Genomic DNA, 19,313 nt, shown 5'->3' on the forward strand with positions numbered 1-19,313 from the left:
GTGTCCATCCTGCTGGCTAAAGTTCTGAAAATAGGTCACTGGTGCAAGACCCAACTAGAGGGGAATTAATGCACCAACACACACATATACACAGAGCAGCTGGGTTCACTTTGTGTCATCTTGATACAATAAACAGCCTTATGTCGACAGGACCAGAGTATGTGAAATACATAATAAACAGTTTAAACTTGACAGGCTTCAGTTAAAGCTACATTAAAATGTGCACAGGCTGTGTTAAAACATGTCTGCATCTGTGCATCTGTTTCAGGGGATGTTACAGCTCTGCCTCGTGGGACCCCCCTGTACGGTCAGCCGTCTTGGTGGGGGGATGGGGATGCAGATGATGAGAACTCCTTCAAACAGGAAACCAAGTCATCCAGCAAAAAACATGACAGCTCCATTTCAGGTAGGAGGTATTCGTATTTGTACCTTCTAACTACCATCATCACTATAATTTAAACATGCATCAAAAAAATGATGATACATCAGGGTTGTAAATGAAAGAAAGCTGGTTGATTGTCAAATGCATCTGTATCTGTCACATTTGACATTTTTTTAATAGTTTGTAAAAATGCTTTAACAGGACAAGAAGAGTTTGCACAGCACATAAAGTAGAAAGTTAATTGTTGTAAAGAGTTAAACGTTGTAAAAAAGATAATTATAAAGTTCATATATGAACCACAAAATGCAGATTTCATACAAAATGTGATGTAATACTGAAGTGTTTAATGTTATTGTAGCTATGTATGGTGTGATGAATCAGTAAACTTCATCACACCATATTTGCTGTAGTTTGTGTGGAAAGTTCCAAATTCCATTTCACGTCTTTTCAACAAAAAATATTTGTTTTACTTTGCGGTAGGAATATATTAATGTATGCTATAAACAGTATGCTATTGATAGCCCACAGATGAAATGAAGAAGAAGTGAAACAGTAGCTTGAGCTTAATGCCCTCTAGCTCAGTTTATTTGCTGTGTTGAAAGTGTAATGGCCAGCCAGACTGTGTTTGTGTGTGTAACAATGCATCAACAACTGCACACAAAGGCTTTTTCAGAGCCTGTATGTATGTCTGTTTGCCTACAATATATGCGTGTATAGTGACCGTTGGACTCTGGGGGATCCTGTTAACTGGTGCTGTATAGTCAGAGAAACAGGATTAGAGGCTATGCCAATAGTAAAACAACTCAGCGATACAAAATCAGTCTGTGCCAGTCTGGTCAGTGTGGACCAGTGCAGTCAGAAGGAGTGGGGGGAGGTTAATCATACACAAACATTGGTCCAGACTGAAGCGTCCTTAAATCTCTCGCCACATCTGGATGGATAGTCTGGGAGCGGCTTTGCCAGCCTGAAAAGGAATACTTTGTTTTTCAGCTCTTTTAACAATCAGTTAGAAATAATTTCTGTGTTAAACCATGCAGATTTTGCTGTGGATTTGGCAAAATATTTTGTTGTTAGAATGAGATTAGAAAACACTGTCATTTTGGAGTAAATCTGTGCAAGGGTGGCAGGGTGATTTGAAACCCAATAGCTTTCCAAAAAATTAGGCGAATGGGATTGGCTACTTCAGTCATGGAAATGGGTGAGTGGAAGACATTTTGCCCTCTTGGAGCATTGCATTTTTTGAAGTGCTGAATGAATGTTTTGATGTTGGATTTGTTGTGTGAAGCAGCATACATAGCTAATATATATGTAAATGACTTATTGTCTATCACTGTAGCCATATCATGTTTCTCTTAATATTGTGAAACTTGGCACACAGCTTTGTTTACTTAGCACTTCTTCCATAACTATTTCTGAAATACACCACATTGTATGTATGGATCTCAGCCTCAAAAGCAGATCTAATCATACATACATACATATCTTTAAAAAAAAGTGTGAGCACGACCTCTTTATCTGCTTTAACAAACTGTTAACATCAGATATACAGTAGCAGGGGAGTGGAAGTGAAAGAGAGATGTGGGGAAGGAAGCAATTTAGTTTGAGAGTGTTTTTTGTTGCATACATGTGAATGTCAGTTAAGGGTTTGTCCTTTTCTCCTTCCCAGTGAATAGGCTGTGTTGTCAGAGCCCCCTACCCCCTTCCTTCTGTATTGTCACTCAAGCTGATTGAGTTACGCCATTGCACAAGCTCCCCCATTCCTCCCAACACACACAAACACACTCATGCACACAGCATTCAAACAGACCTCTCTCTAACCACTCTGATTCTCCGGTAAGTATTACTCTCAAATCCACTACTTACTTCAGCTAATAGCAGCTGGTTAAGGGTTGACTATTTGAATCAATTACATGTGGCTCTTTTAAGAAGTATTTGCTCAGTTAACTCTCTGTAGCTCTTACATTAGTTGTTCATTAGAATGTAAAATGAAAAGTCAGAAGCATTGCAGGTTATAAACAGTTTTGCCACTGTTATTTAAAGTCTGTCAAACAGGAGATGCCTTTTGTTAGTGTGTTGATTGGCCATATATTCCAGGGTCAGTAATCTGTAATGCTGAATCTTTTGTCATCTTTATCTATTTATATAATAGTCTTTAATGAAAAACATAACGCTGATTCTTTAAAGCCTAGGTCTTGCATTTTTATTATATGCCAACAAATCAGAAATCCTGCAGCACAGTCAGCATTTGTTTATACTGTATGGTCTTTACATGAATGGCATTAAACTCTTTCATGAAATGCTTAACTTCACAGAAATTCAAGCCATGTGATTTATGGTGACATCAGTGGAAGCTCTGATAGTGTTCACACTTATTGTCACGTTTTACATGTGTGAGATACAGGAAGTTTAGCTAGTTCTTCCTAATTTCAAGAAAGGAGCAAATGGAGATACAGTACTTAATACTGTCTGCTTTTTGTTTATTTTGAACTTGACAGTCTTGTTTGCATGGTACTTCATTATCAGTTAGGTCATTGGATCTCACGCATCATTCAACATATTTGATCTCAAGATCCTAATATATGCATTTACTTTAAATCCATGTTGTAAATCTTCTTAAACTTGCAGAGCAGCTTAAGAGTCCAAAGAATTTTTTTAGTGCTTCAGTTTAGTTGATAACACTGAAGTGGAAAATAAGCCTTTTCATTAAGATATTCTGTTTGTGGGAAGATCCCACTTCGTCACTTCCTTAAACATATCATATCATAACACATGTGTTAAATATGATAACACATCATATTTATAGAATATATTATTTATGAGAAATTCACTCACTTTGTTTATTGATATTGTATTCTGCAAAGTACATTTCTGCTTCTTGTTTCTTTTGCCAATTGCCATATGTTCCTACATTTGCTAACCAACATGAAGCAGATGGCCCCTCTAATTTCTGAAAGTATCATTTATCATATTGAGATCCAGCAGAGGCTCTGTTTGTTAATATGAACAGATGAGAAAACAAGTGCTCCATATTGTGAGTCCCCCAAAGAGCTGCACTAGCAATTCTTATCCTGAGTGACTTATATGACTTGTGTGTGTTTGTGTGTATGTCTATATGAGGGACAGACAGAGACAGAACACGTGTGCATGTCTTTATAGTAGTTTATAGGGCTGCATCCTCGATTCCTCCCCCAGAAGGAGACAATAATTCTGATAAATGGTGAGACACACTTGCTGAATAGGGGACTATGATTGAATTTGTCCATTGTTGGCCTAGCTTGACCTTTCTCTTTTGACTTTTGATAATGAATCCTATTATTCATCTCTCACTGTGACATTGAAGCATCGTATGTTATGTTATTAAAGTACTAAATGCTAAATATTTAGATAGAAGCTATGACAGATTGTAACTGCATCCCCTCCTGTACAATATCAGTCAATGACAACTTTTAAGTTTAGAGACAACACCTCGTATACCATTTTTTGTTTTGAAATTATACTGTTTTGTTACCATAGTGATACAGATATGTTTTGTATAACCTGTTTCAACTCAGAAAGAATGATTGAAAGACTGATCTGAGCATCACGTTTATAAAAAATGTTGCTCATTTAAATCATTAACCTCAGTAACATCTTGTGCTCATGTGCTTTTCAACCTCAGACAGCAAAGAGGCACGTCGAGGGGAGAAAGCTAAAGAGGACGGCCTTCATGCGGCCACCGCCCATGATTCCAGTTACTTTGAGATGCCTACCAAGGAGGGTCACATCAGCAATAACGGCATCCATGAGATTCCCACCAAGGACACAGAGGGCACCACCACTCACACCAATGCAGGTGAAGTATACATTTCATTTAGTCTGATATATGGTAAATAAAAGTGATCTCTTTGAGAGTCTGAAGGGGATGTAAGGTTATAATGTTTGTGTTAACAGTTAAGAACTACAGATAGTAAACCACTACTACATTAATTTGGGACATTGGTACAATTTGTATATTCACAGTATAATTATTGTGCACATTTGAGTCCTATCAAGTTGGCCTTTGTGAGAAATGTGTTATAATCCTTTATGGCACAACTTTACAACAGAAAACAGGAAGTGGCCACTGTTTGTCTAGCATAAACCGAGTAGCAATCATTCTGCAGCAGAAGTGATTATTTGGATAAAAATCCATTAAATGTATATTTCCATAATTAGATTATACCAAGTAGTCAGAGTCATACATCTTTTTTTTTTAAAGTGATTCACCCAGAATCACTATATTTAGTAATATTTCCTGACTGACACTGACTGACAGTAGCAAAACTGCAATGCCTGCTCCACAGTTCAAGGTCACGCCTCCTTCACCATAGAGTTTGACAACACTTCTCCGGGGAAAGTCACAATTAAAGACCATGTGTCAAAGTTCACACCCGACCACCACAGATCTCGCTCCAAAAAGAGTGGAGCAGGAAGTGGAGGGGCAGGAGGGAGGGACTTGAGCACTCTGCAAGCCGCTATGATGGCATCAGAGAGCAAAGTGGCTGATTGGCTGGCCCAGAACGACCCCACTCTTGTGCGCAGTGAGTCAACGGAGGACGACAGCAAGAGCATCAAGAGCGATGTGCCAGTTCATCTCAAAAGGCTAAAAGGTGAAGGTTGTATTCTGTTAATATTTCTGTGTGTGTGGATTGTATAAATGTTTTGTTGTACTGTTTGTTTTCTGGTTCTCTACTTCTTCCTTGTAGTTTGTTCTTCCCTCCGTTCTCTCACGAAAGATTCTTATTTACACTGTCTCAATTTTCTATTTGTCTCTTCCTACAGTATACTATGTGGAGACTGGGTTATTCTTTGTTTTGAGCAGCTAAGCCAGGGGATTAGCAGCTAGCAGACATTAAAACCCCTATCTACTTCTTTGATATCCAATGACAAGGCATGAGTAGCATAGTACGCCCCCCCCCCATTGAATTTCACTTTTTCACCATTTACTGACATAAAGTATAATCCAGTGAGGAGCACATACTCTACTCATATACTACTTTAGGGCATGCCTGACTACAAGAGCTTTAAATGTGGCTTTTGGTTGGAATTTTTCTTTTGCATTGTCAGTAGGGCTGGGTACCGATTTCAATACTTTTTAGGCACCGACCGAATTGCCTCTTTACTATCGAGTATCAAAAAATGCCTCGTCCTTTAATAACCAATTTCAATACCGTAGAAGTAAATCTCATCAGCGTCGGTGAGCCAATAAGCATGCAGCATGCTTCTACCAAGATCTAATATTGCTGGTGATTGACTGTCTAATGTTACATGTCGTAGAGACACGCAGGAAAAACTCTACGTTATACACAGAGATGGGGCTCACTTAGTAGGAGCTGAAAAATAAATAAAAAGATTTGTGCCGTAATGTTGTATTTATATAAAAAAGTATCGTTCAGGAACCGGTATCAAAGTCACGGTATTGGTATCGGTACTGGAATCGAACATTTTTGAACGCAGCTCTAATTGTCAGTATGAACATCTAAATCTTCACTGTTGTGGGCTTGTTGCTATGGGTAGCCTTTGGGTAAGGTTTGAGATTACTATGGCTGTAAATTGCATGCTTCTCTGCTATTTTTTGTTCCTTTACCTGCAAGCAGCCAACTGCTGAGTAGGCTCCTGCTGCCAGGGGGTTATGCGAGAAGGGCCGAGGCTATGCCAGGCTTTGTGTGTTAAGAGAGGATGCTACGCTAAGCTAGGGTAGACTACATGCTGGTCGTGAGTTAATTAAATTTATGCCAATTTATGATGTTGTTGACATGTGTGGGGGAAGGATCAGCAGACAGGAGCTGATGAAAATGGAAATCTGTGATGCAGGAGTGGAAGGCAGGGAAGCTAATTCATTAGATGGAGTTAGTACTACATGCATGTCAACTGGCTGACAGAATGGCTCACCTGATGGATGATTATGTTGCTAACTGACTTACTGTCTGACTGGCTTTGGGACTGCTAGACACTGTAGTTTTGCAAATTTAAGCTATGGCCGATTGATACTTGATGTGCTGGCCCTTGATATTTCAGTACCTGAAGAAAGAGAGGGGAATCAGACAAGAGCAAGGAATGGGCTGTGGTTGTGACATGAGTTAATGGAGGAATGCCAAGAATAACTGTAGAACACAGATAGGGATCTTGGTGGAGTGAGAAGGAGAAGAGAGAGGGAGAGGACAAAGAGGGATGAATAGATGGCAGGTGGACAGCTGGATAGAAAACTGTCTATTGATGCCGACTGTGGATGTGTGATGTACAGTGAGAAGATGGTATGAGAGGGTGTGGAAGGCGGGAGAACCACACTGTTATGCTGAGAGCAGCATTTGCAGCAATAACAGCAAAAGTGATTGGACAGGAAGGAGAGAGGGAGAGAGGCTTGTTGCCTGGACTGCAGTGAAAGCGGAAAGGGAGGCAGCGGCAACGGAGAAGAGAACAGTTTTTGGTAGATAGTTGTTATAGTAACAGTGATGCAAATGATGGCAGGGAAAGAGACAATACAGAAATACATTTACAAATAGCAAAAACTAGCAGTGAACATCTCTTTGTGTGTGTGTGTGTGTGTGTGTGTGTGTGTGTGTGTGTGTGTGTGTGTGTGTGTGTGTGTGTGTGTGTGTGTGTGTGTGTGTGTGTGTGTGTGTGTGTGTGTGAAGGCTGCAGGAGCATGTGTTAGAAACGCATTTCAGTGCTGACAAAGGGCGTGTGTGAAGCACGTGCTGCTTGCATGTGGATTTGTGTGGCTGAAATCCGTCGTGTCTGTGTTTGTTGCATGTGTGTGTTTGAGACATGTTCAGCACTGTTCTGCAGACAAGCAGTGTAGAATGTGCGAAGAGAGGCATGTGTGATGTTGCTTAGGGTGTGTCGCTCAGGTACTAGGCTGAGAGAGAAGCAGAGGTTTAGCGAGGAAATTGAAAGGAGGCAACTAAACCAAAGCTTTTGATTTGTAAGCACCAAGGTAAGTCTTTCTCCTCTTGCTGTAAGGAGCAATGTTGAGGATACATCTTTATAGCTATCAGTGAATATTTTAACTATTGTTTGTATTATTGTAACATCTGAAAATCTGTGCATTTTCCGTGCCAATCAGATGTGATTCTGAGTTGTGATTGCAAGATTATTTTTTTGCGATTTTGATTCATGATGAGTACTTCATTTACAATTGATATTAATTTGCAGTAGTAGCTTAACAGATAGGGGTTGAACTTAAATATTGTGTATGCATATTATACCATATTATATGCTCTCATACAGCACAATTATATGTATGTTTAGGCTTTTATGTTTGCTTGTCTGTGGCTGTGCATGCATGTAAAGTAAGTGCATCCCTGTGTCGGATGCTCAGTTGTGTCCGTGTGCGTGCAGCCAGTGGCGGAGACAGAGTCCAGCTTCCCTGTGAGTCATGGCGGGACAAGCGGGGCAGAGCGCTGGACTCTCACAGATACCTCTGTTCTCCTCTGGCACTGCCAACTGTTTCTTTGTCCGGGGCACACAGCATGAAAGACCTGCCTTTCTCTGTCAGCTTATCTGCTGATCTGCTCAAGCTACTGTAACGCTCTGCTGCTTTCCTCTCTCATTCCATTTATGCTGTTTTTTTTCTTCTTTTTAATGAAATGTATGCTTTATTAAATTTCAAAGAGTGATAAAAGACAGAAAAGATGGAGGAGGTGGATGGTGTATAGGTGACAAATGAGCTGCAGACTCTGAAATATGCCCAAGGCTACAGAGCTTTTGTGATACCCCAATGTAGAAACAGTACCCAAAGGAGTACTCAGCATTTTAATATCTTTTTTTAAAGAAAGCGGCAGAACCTGAGATATCTTGACATGTAGTCCCTAGTAGGGGTCAAGTTCCAAAAATATTGAATCCTACTACAATTCCAATAATGCAACTCCATATTGTCTTTAATTAGACTCTCCCTGTCTTCTCCACACCCCCATTTGTAAAACAGGCTTTCTTTTATAAATGTCAAGTTTACAAGGCTGAATCTAGATAAACCTCCGTGACATTACTATGACATCTTCTCCAGAGCTACAGAGGACCTAAAACAACTGCTTTATCAGGCCGAGCAGCGCTAATTATGACAAGTAAACTCAACTGATCCTCATGTATTAAGTCATTGGAGTGCCCCCTGATACATTGCCTTTGTCTACATTGGACCAATGTCGCATCTTGCCAATTGTTGCTGTCATTCTCCAATGTGCAATATCCAAACACTTATCCATAACTTTAATACAGATACATACTATCTATAATTTGACTTTCAGGGCAGATCACAGTAAAGATAAATCACCATGGGTGGACAGTTTCCCAGGCAAACCACTATAGTCCACTCAGCCATGGAATAACTTTGTCCTCTTTCCCTCATGGAGGAAACATCACCACTTGGTTTTAAATGAATTCCAATAAACGTTACAAAGTATAAGCACTAAATTTTGTAAATATATGAACTCACACTACACAGGATGCTAACATGTATTGATTTAATTAATCTGCTGGGCAGATGTAGACTCTAGATGATGGAGTAATGCTGTAGTATGAATTTATTTTTTTTGCATTTATTAGTTGGGAGAAAGCATGAGAAAAAATGATAGGACGGTATATGCGTTTGCCAGGATCCAAACCTGTGCGATGAGTTATGAAAGAGATGTGTGAAGTCATCCACAACAGCAGTCGTGGTGTCCCCCCCCCCATCTCTCATACCCTAGTGGCAATATACTATATCCTGAGCCTCCTTCAGTGAAGAATTCCCAATCTCTCTTTGGCTTTTTCTTTTCTCCCACTTTATCCAGTTCCTCTCCTTTCCCATCCACTCTTCTCTTTTCCTCTTTCCCCCCATCCTCTTTCGCAGTTCAGCCTTATCTTTCCCAGTCTCCTTTCTCTTCAATTCCCCCCCCCCCCCCCCCCACCCCTGCTTCCCCCTCCATTTTCTCCTCCTCCCTTCCCCCTTGTTGCTCTCTCTCACTGGTAGTAGGCAGGGCCAGTGACCGTGTGAGTGGCATATCTGGATTAGCGTGGCACACTGCCTTCGCACAAAACTGAGACGACATGCTGATTCGACCCCCGACAATGTAGAAATAGCAGTAATGTGGTAGGTAAACCAGGCTTGGTGAACTTAGGGTCTGTTTTAATTGTTGAATGATTAGATTCAGGCCACAGCTGGAAGTTCATAGTTAATTGAGGCTCTAATGGTAAGCAAACATTTGTTTCTTGTTACAATATCTACAATGGGTGTGCTTTCAGGAAGATGTGGTTCTGCTGTGGTCTATATGGGACTGTTTTTCGTCTTCTTGGTTGCTTAATTTAAGTAGACATCTGAACAGCCACACACATTGCAATACTGCTGTATTGTATCTTTATGGATGCACAACAGCTGTTGTATGTTACTGTGTTACTGTTGTGTGCACACGTTATGATATGAATTTAAGAATGTTATTTATCAGTTGTTTTTCAGTTGACGTATTTATACCATGTCATGTGGAATACTGTCATAGAAAACTAGTGCATGTACTTTTCCCACCAAGCATTTGTTGTTGAAAAATAAGAATGGTAATAACTCAACTGTGTTCTCTCTTATGTGTGTCCTGATAGGCAGCAAGCATGATGATGGCACCCAAAGTGACTCAGAGAATGGACTGGGCCTTCGTTTTGCCAACCGCCGTCACGCCCTCGAGGAACGCCTAAAAGCAGCGCACGGGCACGTGGGAGCAGGAGGGGGGAACGTAACTGCGAGCGGGTCCAAAACAAGTGGCAGCCGCACTGCCTTCATGATCGAGTTCTATGACGAGGAAAACCATCGCAAACGCCGGTCGTATTCATTTTCTCAGACTGCACCGCTGCAGGGGATAGGAGCTGGTGGGGAGGGACTGTTTCCCCAGCCTCCCTCTCACCCCAAGGTGTTCAGCATTTCCACCTCTGCTACTACAGCCTCAGACTCAGGTAATGAAACTTCACGTCAAATATTTTCTGATAAACATACTTTTATAAACAGTGGTGTGTGTTTCTTAAAGAAAATGTGGATTTTAAAGAGAGAGAGAGAGAGAGAGAGAGGGAGAGAGAGAGAGAAATTCATGAGATTAAGTCCAAGACACCTTAATGGTTCCATCATGTTTTGTTTAAAAGTATTTCTATTTGCATGAAAAGTAAAACTACACTAAACTTTATGTGTAAATCTGCAGAAGTCGATGAAAACCTGTAATCAAGGGCTGTTGTCATTAATTCCCAACTATTAATGTCACATATAATAATAGTTGTAAACTTTAGATAAAATCAGTTACTACAGTTTACAGTTTAGTACAGTACACATGTCTTTGTACGTCCGTTTTGGGTAACAGCTTTATTTCTGCTCTACACTTTGTAACGTGTAGGTAAGGTCCCAGCTCCGATACCGGCTACAGTGACTGCAGGGGCCCCTACGGCTGCACGCGTCCTTCTCAAGCAGCGGTCAGAGGACCCGAGTATCGGTCGCAGCTCAGCCAGTACTGGGCTGGCGACAGGCAGCCCCACCAGCCCCAGTGAGGACGCCTCGGTCGTGGGGAGAGGAGGGGGAACTGCTGGAGGGGAGGCAGAGGACGACCACAGCGATAAGGGGACCTACACCATCGAACTGGAGAACAGGAATGCAGAGGAAGAGGAGGCCAGGCGCATGATAGACAAGGTAGGAGGGTTCAGAGATGTTAGCAACTATCTGCACCATGTAGCATCATTTCTGTTTCTCTACCTCAACCATGAGAATCATTTGTCCTGACTGCAACATCTTAATTCTGGCACAAGGAGATGCATTTGGAATTTTATCAAAATTGTTGAAAGATTGGACATTTTTTCTGTTGATTACTTTTTGCAGTTTAGATAATAGAGAAACAGAGAGATTTTTTCATGTTCTACAAAGAGGACACCTATATTATGAATTTACTCCATAAACACTACCACCAGTTTGTAATAAAAAACACTTTGCTGAGCCTGTCTGTTCTGCATAATAGTGCAACAACATACAATTCCATTTGAAGCTCATTCCCAGAGATGTGAGCAGTCACACACATAATACACTGTTTTCTGTTGCAATGTTACTGTTGTACATATTATGATACGGATGTAAGACTTACTAATATCACATTATTAATGTAATTACATATTGTGATTGTTCTTTTGCATTTCTTTATGTAGTTTAGATAACTGGCTGCAGTTGAGTAGACTTAAGTAGACTGTAAACTGCATGGAGCTGGGTAATTTTAGTCTGATTTGTAATTTATAAAGCATTGCCATCATTTGTGTTTATTCAGTACAATCATCTTAAAAGCCACTATAGTTTGTTACAAACTGAGTGAGAGTTTCTTGTTCTGCAAAAAAACAGCAACATAATGCAACTCCCTTTGAATCTCATGCCCAGAGAAGGGCTTTGGAGATTAACAAAAATGGATCTATAACACTAAGTTTGCAAGTTCAAATGAACTATTATTTATTTTTTACTGTTAGGTCTTTACGTTCAGATCACTTGAATCACCTCCCAAAAATTTGAAAACAAAAACATCTGCCTCCTTTGACTTTTTGTGACCATAAAGGTAGCGGGTAGAATGACCATAGCATCATTTAAACTTACTCGTCCAACTCTAAAGAGAAGAATTTGACCAAGCACAAACCGACCGGAGCAAGGTTAATCGTCTCTTTATTGCCTGCTTCGTTGGCACTTTTAGGGTTAGCAAGTCCTTTGAGACTGGTTTGTGTTGTTGCCCCTAAAACAAAGCTGTCATCTCTTAGTTGCCTCGCTTGACCACCACTCCATCCTCTGTCCCATTGGTAGACCTAATGCTTCTGTAATAGCCCGTGGAGACTTTTTCCATCAAGCACTGCCCTGTTTTGTTAAATGATGCTCCGGGGAGGCTGAAAAGCCATCATGTGTTTCTTACTGCCGCCCCTGTTCTGTGGCACTGCAGTCTTTTATGGTCACAGAAAACATGTCCGATAGGAGCAAAGCAACAAACTTAGAAAGAGATGGTAAAGATAATAGTTTCAGGGTGAGAAACTGACAATAGTGGAAAAGCTGTGGCCGGGTTGGCTCAGTGGGTAGAACAGGCGCACATGTATTTAGAGGTTTATGCAGAGGTCCAGGGTTCGAGTCCGACCTGTGATGATTTCCTGCATGTCTTTCCCCCCCCTCACCTAGTTGTCCTATCAATTAAAGGCGGAAAAGCCCCCCCAAAAAAAACATCATTACAAATAAAGTATAATTTAAAAAGACTTCCTTAAATAGGTACAACAAAAGCATGTAGTGCTAAAACTTTCTAGACAAGGTTCACTGGGCTCTTTCATTGCCACCTACCAGTATTCAGAAGTTGGGACTTTTTTATAGGAAGTTAAGATGTTGCCAATAAAGGTTTATTACATAGACATAATTGAAACTTTACTAAATGACATCTTAAAGAGGCACATATCCCTGTAAGCGTTGTATACAGGAGTTATTTTAGGAGGAGCAGTGATTATAATTAGCGGGGTGTTTTTCTAGTCAGTGTTTCTGAGTGCATTACATTCAAAACTGGAAGTGTTGTTATGCTAATTCCTGTAATTAACTGACACACTAATTGGCACACTGCTCACAGTCTGTCCGCTCCCCTTTTCTCTACCCCTTTTGTTAAATGTGTGCGTGTGTGTGTGTGCGTGTGTGTGTTTGTGTGTGTGTGTGTGTGTGTGTGTGTGTGTGTGTGTGTGTCTGATTTCTGTTCGTTGCCATGGTATTCAACGATCAAGTGCAGATTGGTGCTTTAATTCAACAGCATCTTCTTCTGTCTTTTCAGTTCACTTTTGTTCATCAAGAGAACTGATGAATAATATTACCATAGTGTGCTACAGTACTTATATGCTAAGCATGCATACAGAGAAAAACTAATCGGAAAGAATGACAATACATACACATAATGCCGTAAGACTTGCATGCATTATACAAAATACATACACAATTTGTCAGCTTTGGTTTCCTCTTGCTTTTTGTAGGTGTTTGGTGTCCAGCAGAACCAGGACTCCTCTAGTCTGTCAGACCTGAAAGGAGAAGGAAAAGGAAAGGAGAAAGGAGAGACGGGGAAAGAGGTAGAAAACTGCACTTTAACAGCTTATTTGTCTTTCACTTTCATGTTGTTCCTTTTTGGTTCACATTTGGCTTACCCTTGTTGTCCCTCTCTTTCTCTGCCTGTCTTTATCTACCTCTCCTCATATGTTCACCTATACACAAGTGTTCATTACTACAATAATGATGTTGCCCACTCATTCTTTGTTAACTCAATTTTGGTTATGTAAATCCCATTGACTCTGACTCCCAATGTTTCATTATGGCTCTCAGACCAGGTTGAGCTTCATAGTGTGAGTCAAAGTCACTCCCATGGCTTGACAGCTCTACTCCCCTAGCCTGTTCATGGGAGCAGGCTAGTCCTCCCTGAGACTGACCTAGATCATACTCTGATGTGGAGAGACATGCTCGGCCCTCGAGGCAATTTCATACGAGGGAGGAGACAGTGTCTATGAGCATTTACTATCAAGTTTATTATGCCATTCAGCTAGATGTCTCTAATAAAATGAGAAGCAGTTGTTAATCTTTTCTCAAAACCTTCTTGTACGATGACAGTGGTGTTGGTGTGGCAGATTAAAGCTTACAAGCAGACATATTGTGATATCCAAGTAAAATTGCAAGAAGAGAGAATTTGTCTTAATACCATACCCTTCATTCCTACAAACTAAATACTTTCCTCTGCCCTGTATATTTTGTGCCACCAACAATTGACTGAACTGCTCTTTTTTCTTACTCCTGTTTCCTACTCTCTTGTTACCCCACCCCCCTCTTGTGTCCCCTCAGGCTCTTCCTAACGACTCAAGTTGGGTCTCTGAGTGGGCCAGTCTAGCTGCCAATCACACCAGGACAGACCCAGAGGGCTCAGGAGCAGAAACAGCTGCCTTCCTCCACAAAGAGAGAGGTACACAGTCACTGGATTCTCAGAGAATGAATAAGCCTAAATGAAATCTTAAGCTGAAGTAGAGAGTTTTTAAATACAGTACCCTTAAAAGCATGTACAGTATAAAGCAGCACTAAGAATCACTTGAATGTGCTTTTAATTTATGTGGAGAAAAACAAAACTTGAATCTCAGTTAAATTTGTCTTTTGTATTTTAGGAACCGATGCCTTTGAGTCCGGTGCCTCCCTCAGCAGAGGCGAATCCTCCTCCAGTCTGACTGACCGTAAGCGCAGGACCCTCCCCCAGCTCCCTGTGGATGATCCCCGGGCTAAATCCAGCACCAAAGCTCTTGGACTGAGGTCCGAGATTGGGGAGAAACAGGACACTGAACCCCAGGAGAAAGAGAACAAGGGAGACGGGGAGTCCCCGACTCCCATGAGGGACAGTGAGATGACCAGTAAACGTAAACAAAGCTCCACCTCCTCTCCATCCAAGGCTGCTGTCCGGTCCTCTGGCAGCACTGAGCGGAGGAAGAAGTCTGAGGAGAGGAAAGGAGCAGGAGAAGTAGGAGAGAAGTCTGGGAAGCCTCTAGTGCGCCAGGGCAGCTTCACAATTGAGAAGCCCAGCACTAATGTCCCTGCAGAGCTCATCCCACGCATCAATAGAGGTGGCGGTGGGCGCGAGCGCAGTGACTCTGTGGGCAGCATGGATACTGCTACGCTCCTGAAGGACACTGAAGCTGTCATGGCATTCCTGGAGGCCAAACTAAGAGATGAAAACAAACTAGACCAGAAAAGTGGCAAAACTGGCGTCCCTCCTCGGACTGACTCCATCTCTCCTGAGTCAGATGTTGACACGGCCAGCACAGCTAGTCATGTGGCTGGAGAGGCAGAGAGAAAAACGATACCTGGCGGCGAACATAGACCACGTTCCTTCAGCAGCATGCACCGGGAGAAGAGCAACATGAGCACAGCTTCCAGGACCAGTGTCTCTAACGCAAGTGCCCGTGACCGCTTGGAGAGGAAGACTAAAACAAGAACTGCGGAAGCAAGCCGGACTGATGCACGGCGCTCTGTTCAGCCATCCTCTGCCTCCTCCAGGGCACGCCAGCCTTCTCTAGATCTCACTGATGATGACCAGACATCTTCCTTCCCCATCTCTGACATCCTCTCCTCAGACCAGGAGACCTACTCTGGACCTTTGGGGCGCTCAGCACACGGACGTGGCTCAGATGATGTTCTTCATTCCAAACTCGATAGCCGGTCTGCTAAAACCTCCAAAACCAGGAGCAGTGTCCAGGCAGCCACAAGCTCCTCTCTGAGCAAGCAGGCGTCATTGCCTCAGCCTCGGCCCACAAGAGCCTCCCTTCTTCGCCGGGCCCGGCTGGGGGACACCTCTGACACAGATCTAGCTGATGCAGACAGGGTGTCTGTGGCTTCTGAGGTGTCCACCACCAGCTCCACCTCGAGGCCGCCATCTGGTCGAAAGGGGCCGTCACGACTTGACATGCTGGCTCAGCCGCGTAGGACCCGCCTGGGCTCCATCTCAGCTCGCAGTGACTCAGAGTGTACAGTGACGCGGAGCTCCACCTCTTCACCCCGTCTGTCAGCTGAGACTGCTCTGCGTCTGGGCCTGCGCTCATCAACACCAACGGAGAACAGACTGACACCCAGGATGAGGGCCAACAGCGTATCCAAACTGAATGAGGTCAAGAGTAAAACCACTACATCTGGATACTGCTCGCCCACAGGTGAGCACATCAACTGGATGTCTCGTTTCCGGTTTATTCTGGTTTTCTCATGAATACATTTTTTTTTTTAAATTATCCATCAAGGTTTCTTATTATATCATTTCTGTTCTTCAAAAAATAATGCGCTGTACGGATCAAGTGCCCAGTGTCTCTACACCATAGCATACCTCATTATGTGTCAGTGTGTAAACATTTTCACTGTGTTGTGACAAACTTGTGCGTTGGTTGTTATCATCCAGAGAGCTCTCAGCCCGAACCTGAGGGCGGTGATGGAGAGGAAGAGCTGATGGGTACTGTACCAGAACTGTAGAGCCTTGTGTGTGTGTGTGTGTGTGTGTGTGTGTGTGTGTGTGTGTGTGTGTGTGTGTGTGTGTGTGTGTGTGTGTGTGTGTGTGTGTGTGTGTGTGTGTGTGTGTGTGTGTGTGTGTGTGTGTGTGTGTGTGTGTCAGACCTGGGTCACAGCAATAGAAGCCACTCAATTGTGTCAATTCATGTAAAGTCCTTTGTCCTTTTACACACTTGGATATTTTACATTTACATTCAGATTTAAATTTTACAATAAAATTCTAAATTTGTTGAAAATACTTTTGTAGATGTAAATTGAAAAGTGAAGTTTGTAGTGTTAGTACATCACATGAAGACATTTCAGTGAGTAAAGTTGAAGTACGGTGACCCAGCTCTAGCATATGTTGCCTTTGTGCCCCCCCTGACATTCATCAAGTGATGCTGTGATGAAGACCCCAAATGCTCTACTCACAGTCTGTTAAAATGTTTTACAACATTGGAGTTTAAACTTCAAAACCCATGAGCAAATTGTTTTGGAATAGTGCTCCACCTTGTGGAGATTTGTATTCATGACACTTCCACTTTGTCCCATTTTACCCTTGAGAGACTGATAGAGCATGGTGTTGTCTCATCATGGCGCAGCAGCGTTAATGCAGCCTGTGTGTGACCATTCTGAAGCAGCTTTACATATCCCTGGCTCTATCAAGGTGTTATGTAACTTGGTTGGATGCTTCTGTCGGCTGCCTGGGGTGGGAAGCTTTTAGATAATTCAAGTAGTTTCTTCTTTTGCTGCTGTCTCTGTTGTTTTAAATGCGGTTTGATCAATGCAAAAACATTCCTGTGTAACAACAACTTAACAAACTAAGATACAAAAAAAATCAAATGCTTTGCTTCACCAATCTATTATTCACACGCCCTCATTTTTTATTTTAGTTTCAGAAGGATGAACATTGCATAGAATAACATGTTATTGGAACCGAAACTTCACAAATGTAGATAAATAAAGTTGAGTCTACATTTGTTTATGTCCATAATCAAAAAGACCCCTACTCCTCCATGATCTACTACTTGCATAATATTTGAATTATGTCCGCAGGATCAGCTGGTGGCTGCGTCAGTAACAAAGCCTCTCATCTTCACAAGCTCATTTATTAACCTCATGAATAACAAATGTCAAATGTCTATGACTAAATGTATTGCCCTTTCCATTACCTTGACAGTGTCCAGTAGCAGCAGGTGGAGACGTCTGCCGCCCGAGTACGGCTCCACCTCAGAGGAGGAGTTTGGCTCCAACAGGAATTCTCCGAAGCACGGAGGACGCTCCCACATGCGGCCTCATCACCTCGCCCCACACCGCAGCTCGAGACTTAGCACCACCGCGAGCCCAGGCTCCGGTGTGGTGACGGGTCCGGGTGGAGGGGCAATCAAACACCGCATGAAAGAGCAAGAGGAGTACATCAAGGACTGGACAGCACACAGCGAGGAGATAGCAAGGTATTGATCTGCGCCTCTCTGTATAAGACTAATAAAATAATTTAATCTTTCATGAATCTATGTAATGTTTTATTAAGATTATGGTAATGCAATGTTTATTAAGAGCCTTTAATGGCTTAACTTTTTATCTTGATGTGTATGTGATTAAAGGTTCTTGTGTATGCAAGTGGCATGTGTTCACAAAAATGTCTAAAGAACTCCTCCATGTGTCTGATGGTTAACAGGTTATTCCCCTGTGTGCGCAGGATCAGCCAGGACCTGGCTAAGGACTTGGCTATCTTGGCCCGTGAGATCCACGATGTGGCTGGCGAGATCGACTCGGTCAGCTCATCTGGCACGGCACCGAGCACCACCGTCAGCACCGCCGCCACCACCCCGGGATCGGCCATCGACACCCGGGAAGAGGTAGGCCCTGCACGTCCCACGCAGCCGGACATACAGGAGAGCATGAGAAAGGTGCCCGTTTTTCTTCTTCTATCATTTCCTCACTGTGTGTGCTTCCATTGTGCCTTTGCCATCCCTCCTTTGTTGTTTCTTGGATAAAAAAAGGCCTCTCTATTGCTTTGTAGCTTCATCTGCTGTGAGAGGTATTCATTTATATTCTGCTCCACTTCCATTCCTTTATTATTTTTGCCATGATAGGATTGACCTATTAAGTACTATAGGACTATTAATATACTATAGGACTAAATCTGACTTTTTTGGCACTTAAAGTTTTATAGCTGCTTAGCTCTCCCTGACGAGTTCCTAATTCCTTCATTTCTAACAAATCTCAATTTAACTCTGTCAAACAAAGATGGAATAACACTGTGAGAAATTTCTGCAAGTTTTTGAATTTTATTTCACTCTCACTTCTACATTTCTCATCGTCTTTCCCCAGTTGGTGGATCGGGTGTTTGATGAGAGCCTCAACTTCAAGAAGATTCCGCCTGTGATTACAACCAATAAGGCGCCAGAGATCAACGGCAAGCCGGTGGAGCTCCGCCCCCGTGCCCCTGACAGTCTGGAGCCCCGAGCTCTGAGGAGACGCACCTGGAACCGAGAGGAGGTGAGAAGCAACGCAGAGAGCATGACATCAAAAATATACCAACACAAGAACACTCTTCAGCAGTCACCTTCAAGTTGTTGTCATACGTCAAACGTATTTTCTTTTCCTCTGTGTATTCAGGCAGTGTTGGACAGCCTGCTGCTCAATTCCGTTTCTCAGCTGTCCACCAAGATAAGACACTCTATCGACAAAACAGCAGGAAAAATCAGGTAATTATACTTTGTGATATTATAACCATCTGTAAGTGTATCTATCCATCAGTGTGTCATTGTGCTTCTTTGTTTACACTGCAAATCAACATGTGTCCTGTTGTTACTTTTCTCAAGGATATTGTTTAAAGATAAGGACAGGAACTGGGAGGAAATTGAGAGTAAACTGCGATCGGAGAGTGACATTCCACTCCTGAAAACCTCCAACAAGGTACAG

The 19,313-nt window shown here is 42.4% G+C and overlaps 1 protein-coding gene across 9 annotated transcripts in view; it reads left to right on the forward strand.

The window, feature by feature from the left end:
• Positions 1–19,313, forward strand: part of cep170aa (centrosomal protein 170Aa) — a 49,601-nt gene that overhangs the window by 26,906 nt on the left and 3,382 nt on the right. The window contains exons 9-22 of one of the 9 annotated variants that reach the window (XM_028602664.1): positions 269–406; positions 4,041–4,214; positions 4,705–5,016; positions 9,968–10,315; positions 10,744–11,033; positions 13,361–13,453; positions 14,214–14,331; positions 14,528–16,060; positions 16,300–16,350; positions 17,566–17,839; positions 18,064–18,295; positions 18,720–18,887; positions 19,008–19,096; positions 19,214–19,307. In XM_028602664.1, coding sequence (XP_028458465.1) covers positions 269–406; positions 4,041–4,214; positions 4,705–5,016; positions 9,968–10,315; positions 10,744–11,033; positions 13,361–13,453; positions 14,214–14,331; positions 14,528–16,060; positions 16,300–16,350; positions 17,566–17,839; positions 18,064–18,295; positions 18,720–18,887; positions 19,008–19,096; positions 19,214–19,307 — 3,914 coding nt within the window. Of the gene's footprint in view, positions 1–268; positions 407–2,134; positions 2,216–4,040; positions 4,215–4,704; positions 5,017–9,967; positions 10,316–10,743; positions 11,034–13,360; positions 13,454–14,213; positions 14,332–14,527; positions 16,061–16,299; positions 16,351–17,565; positions 17,840–18,063; positions 18,296–18,719; positions 18,888–19,007; positions 19,097–19,213; positions 19,308–19,313 lie in introns of those variants that run through there. The other 8 variants (XM_028602669.1, XM_028602666.1, XM_028602670.1 and 5 more) reach the window with 8 other exon arrangements.

Source organism: Perca flavescens, chromosome 17 (genome assembly GCF_004354835.1).
Source record: "Perca flavescens isolate YP-PL-M2 chromosome 17, PFLA_1.0, whole genome shotgun sequence".
NCBI lineage: Eukaryota > Metazoa > Chordata > Actinopteri > Perciformes > Percidae > Perca > Perca flavescens.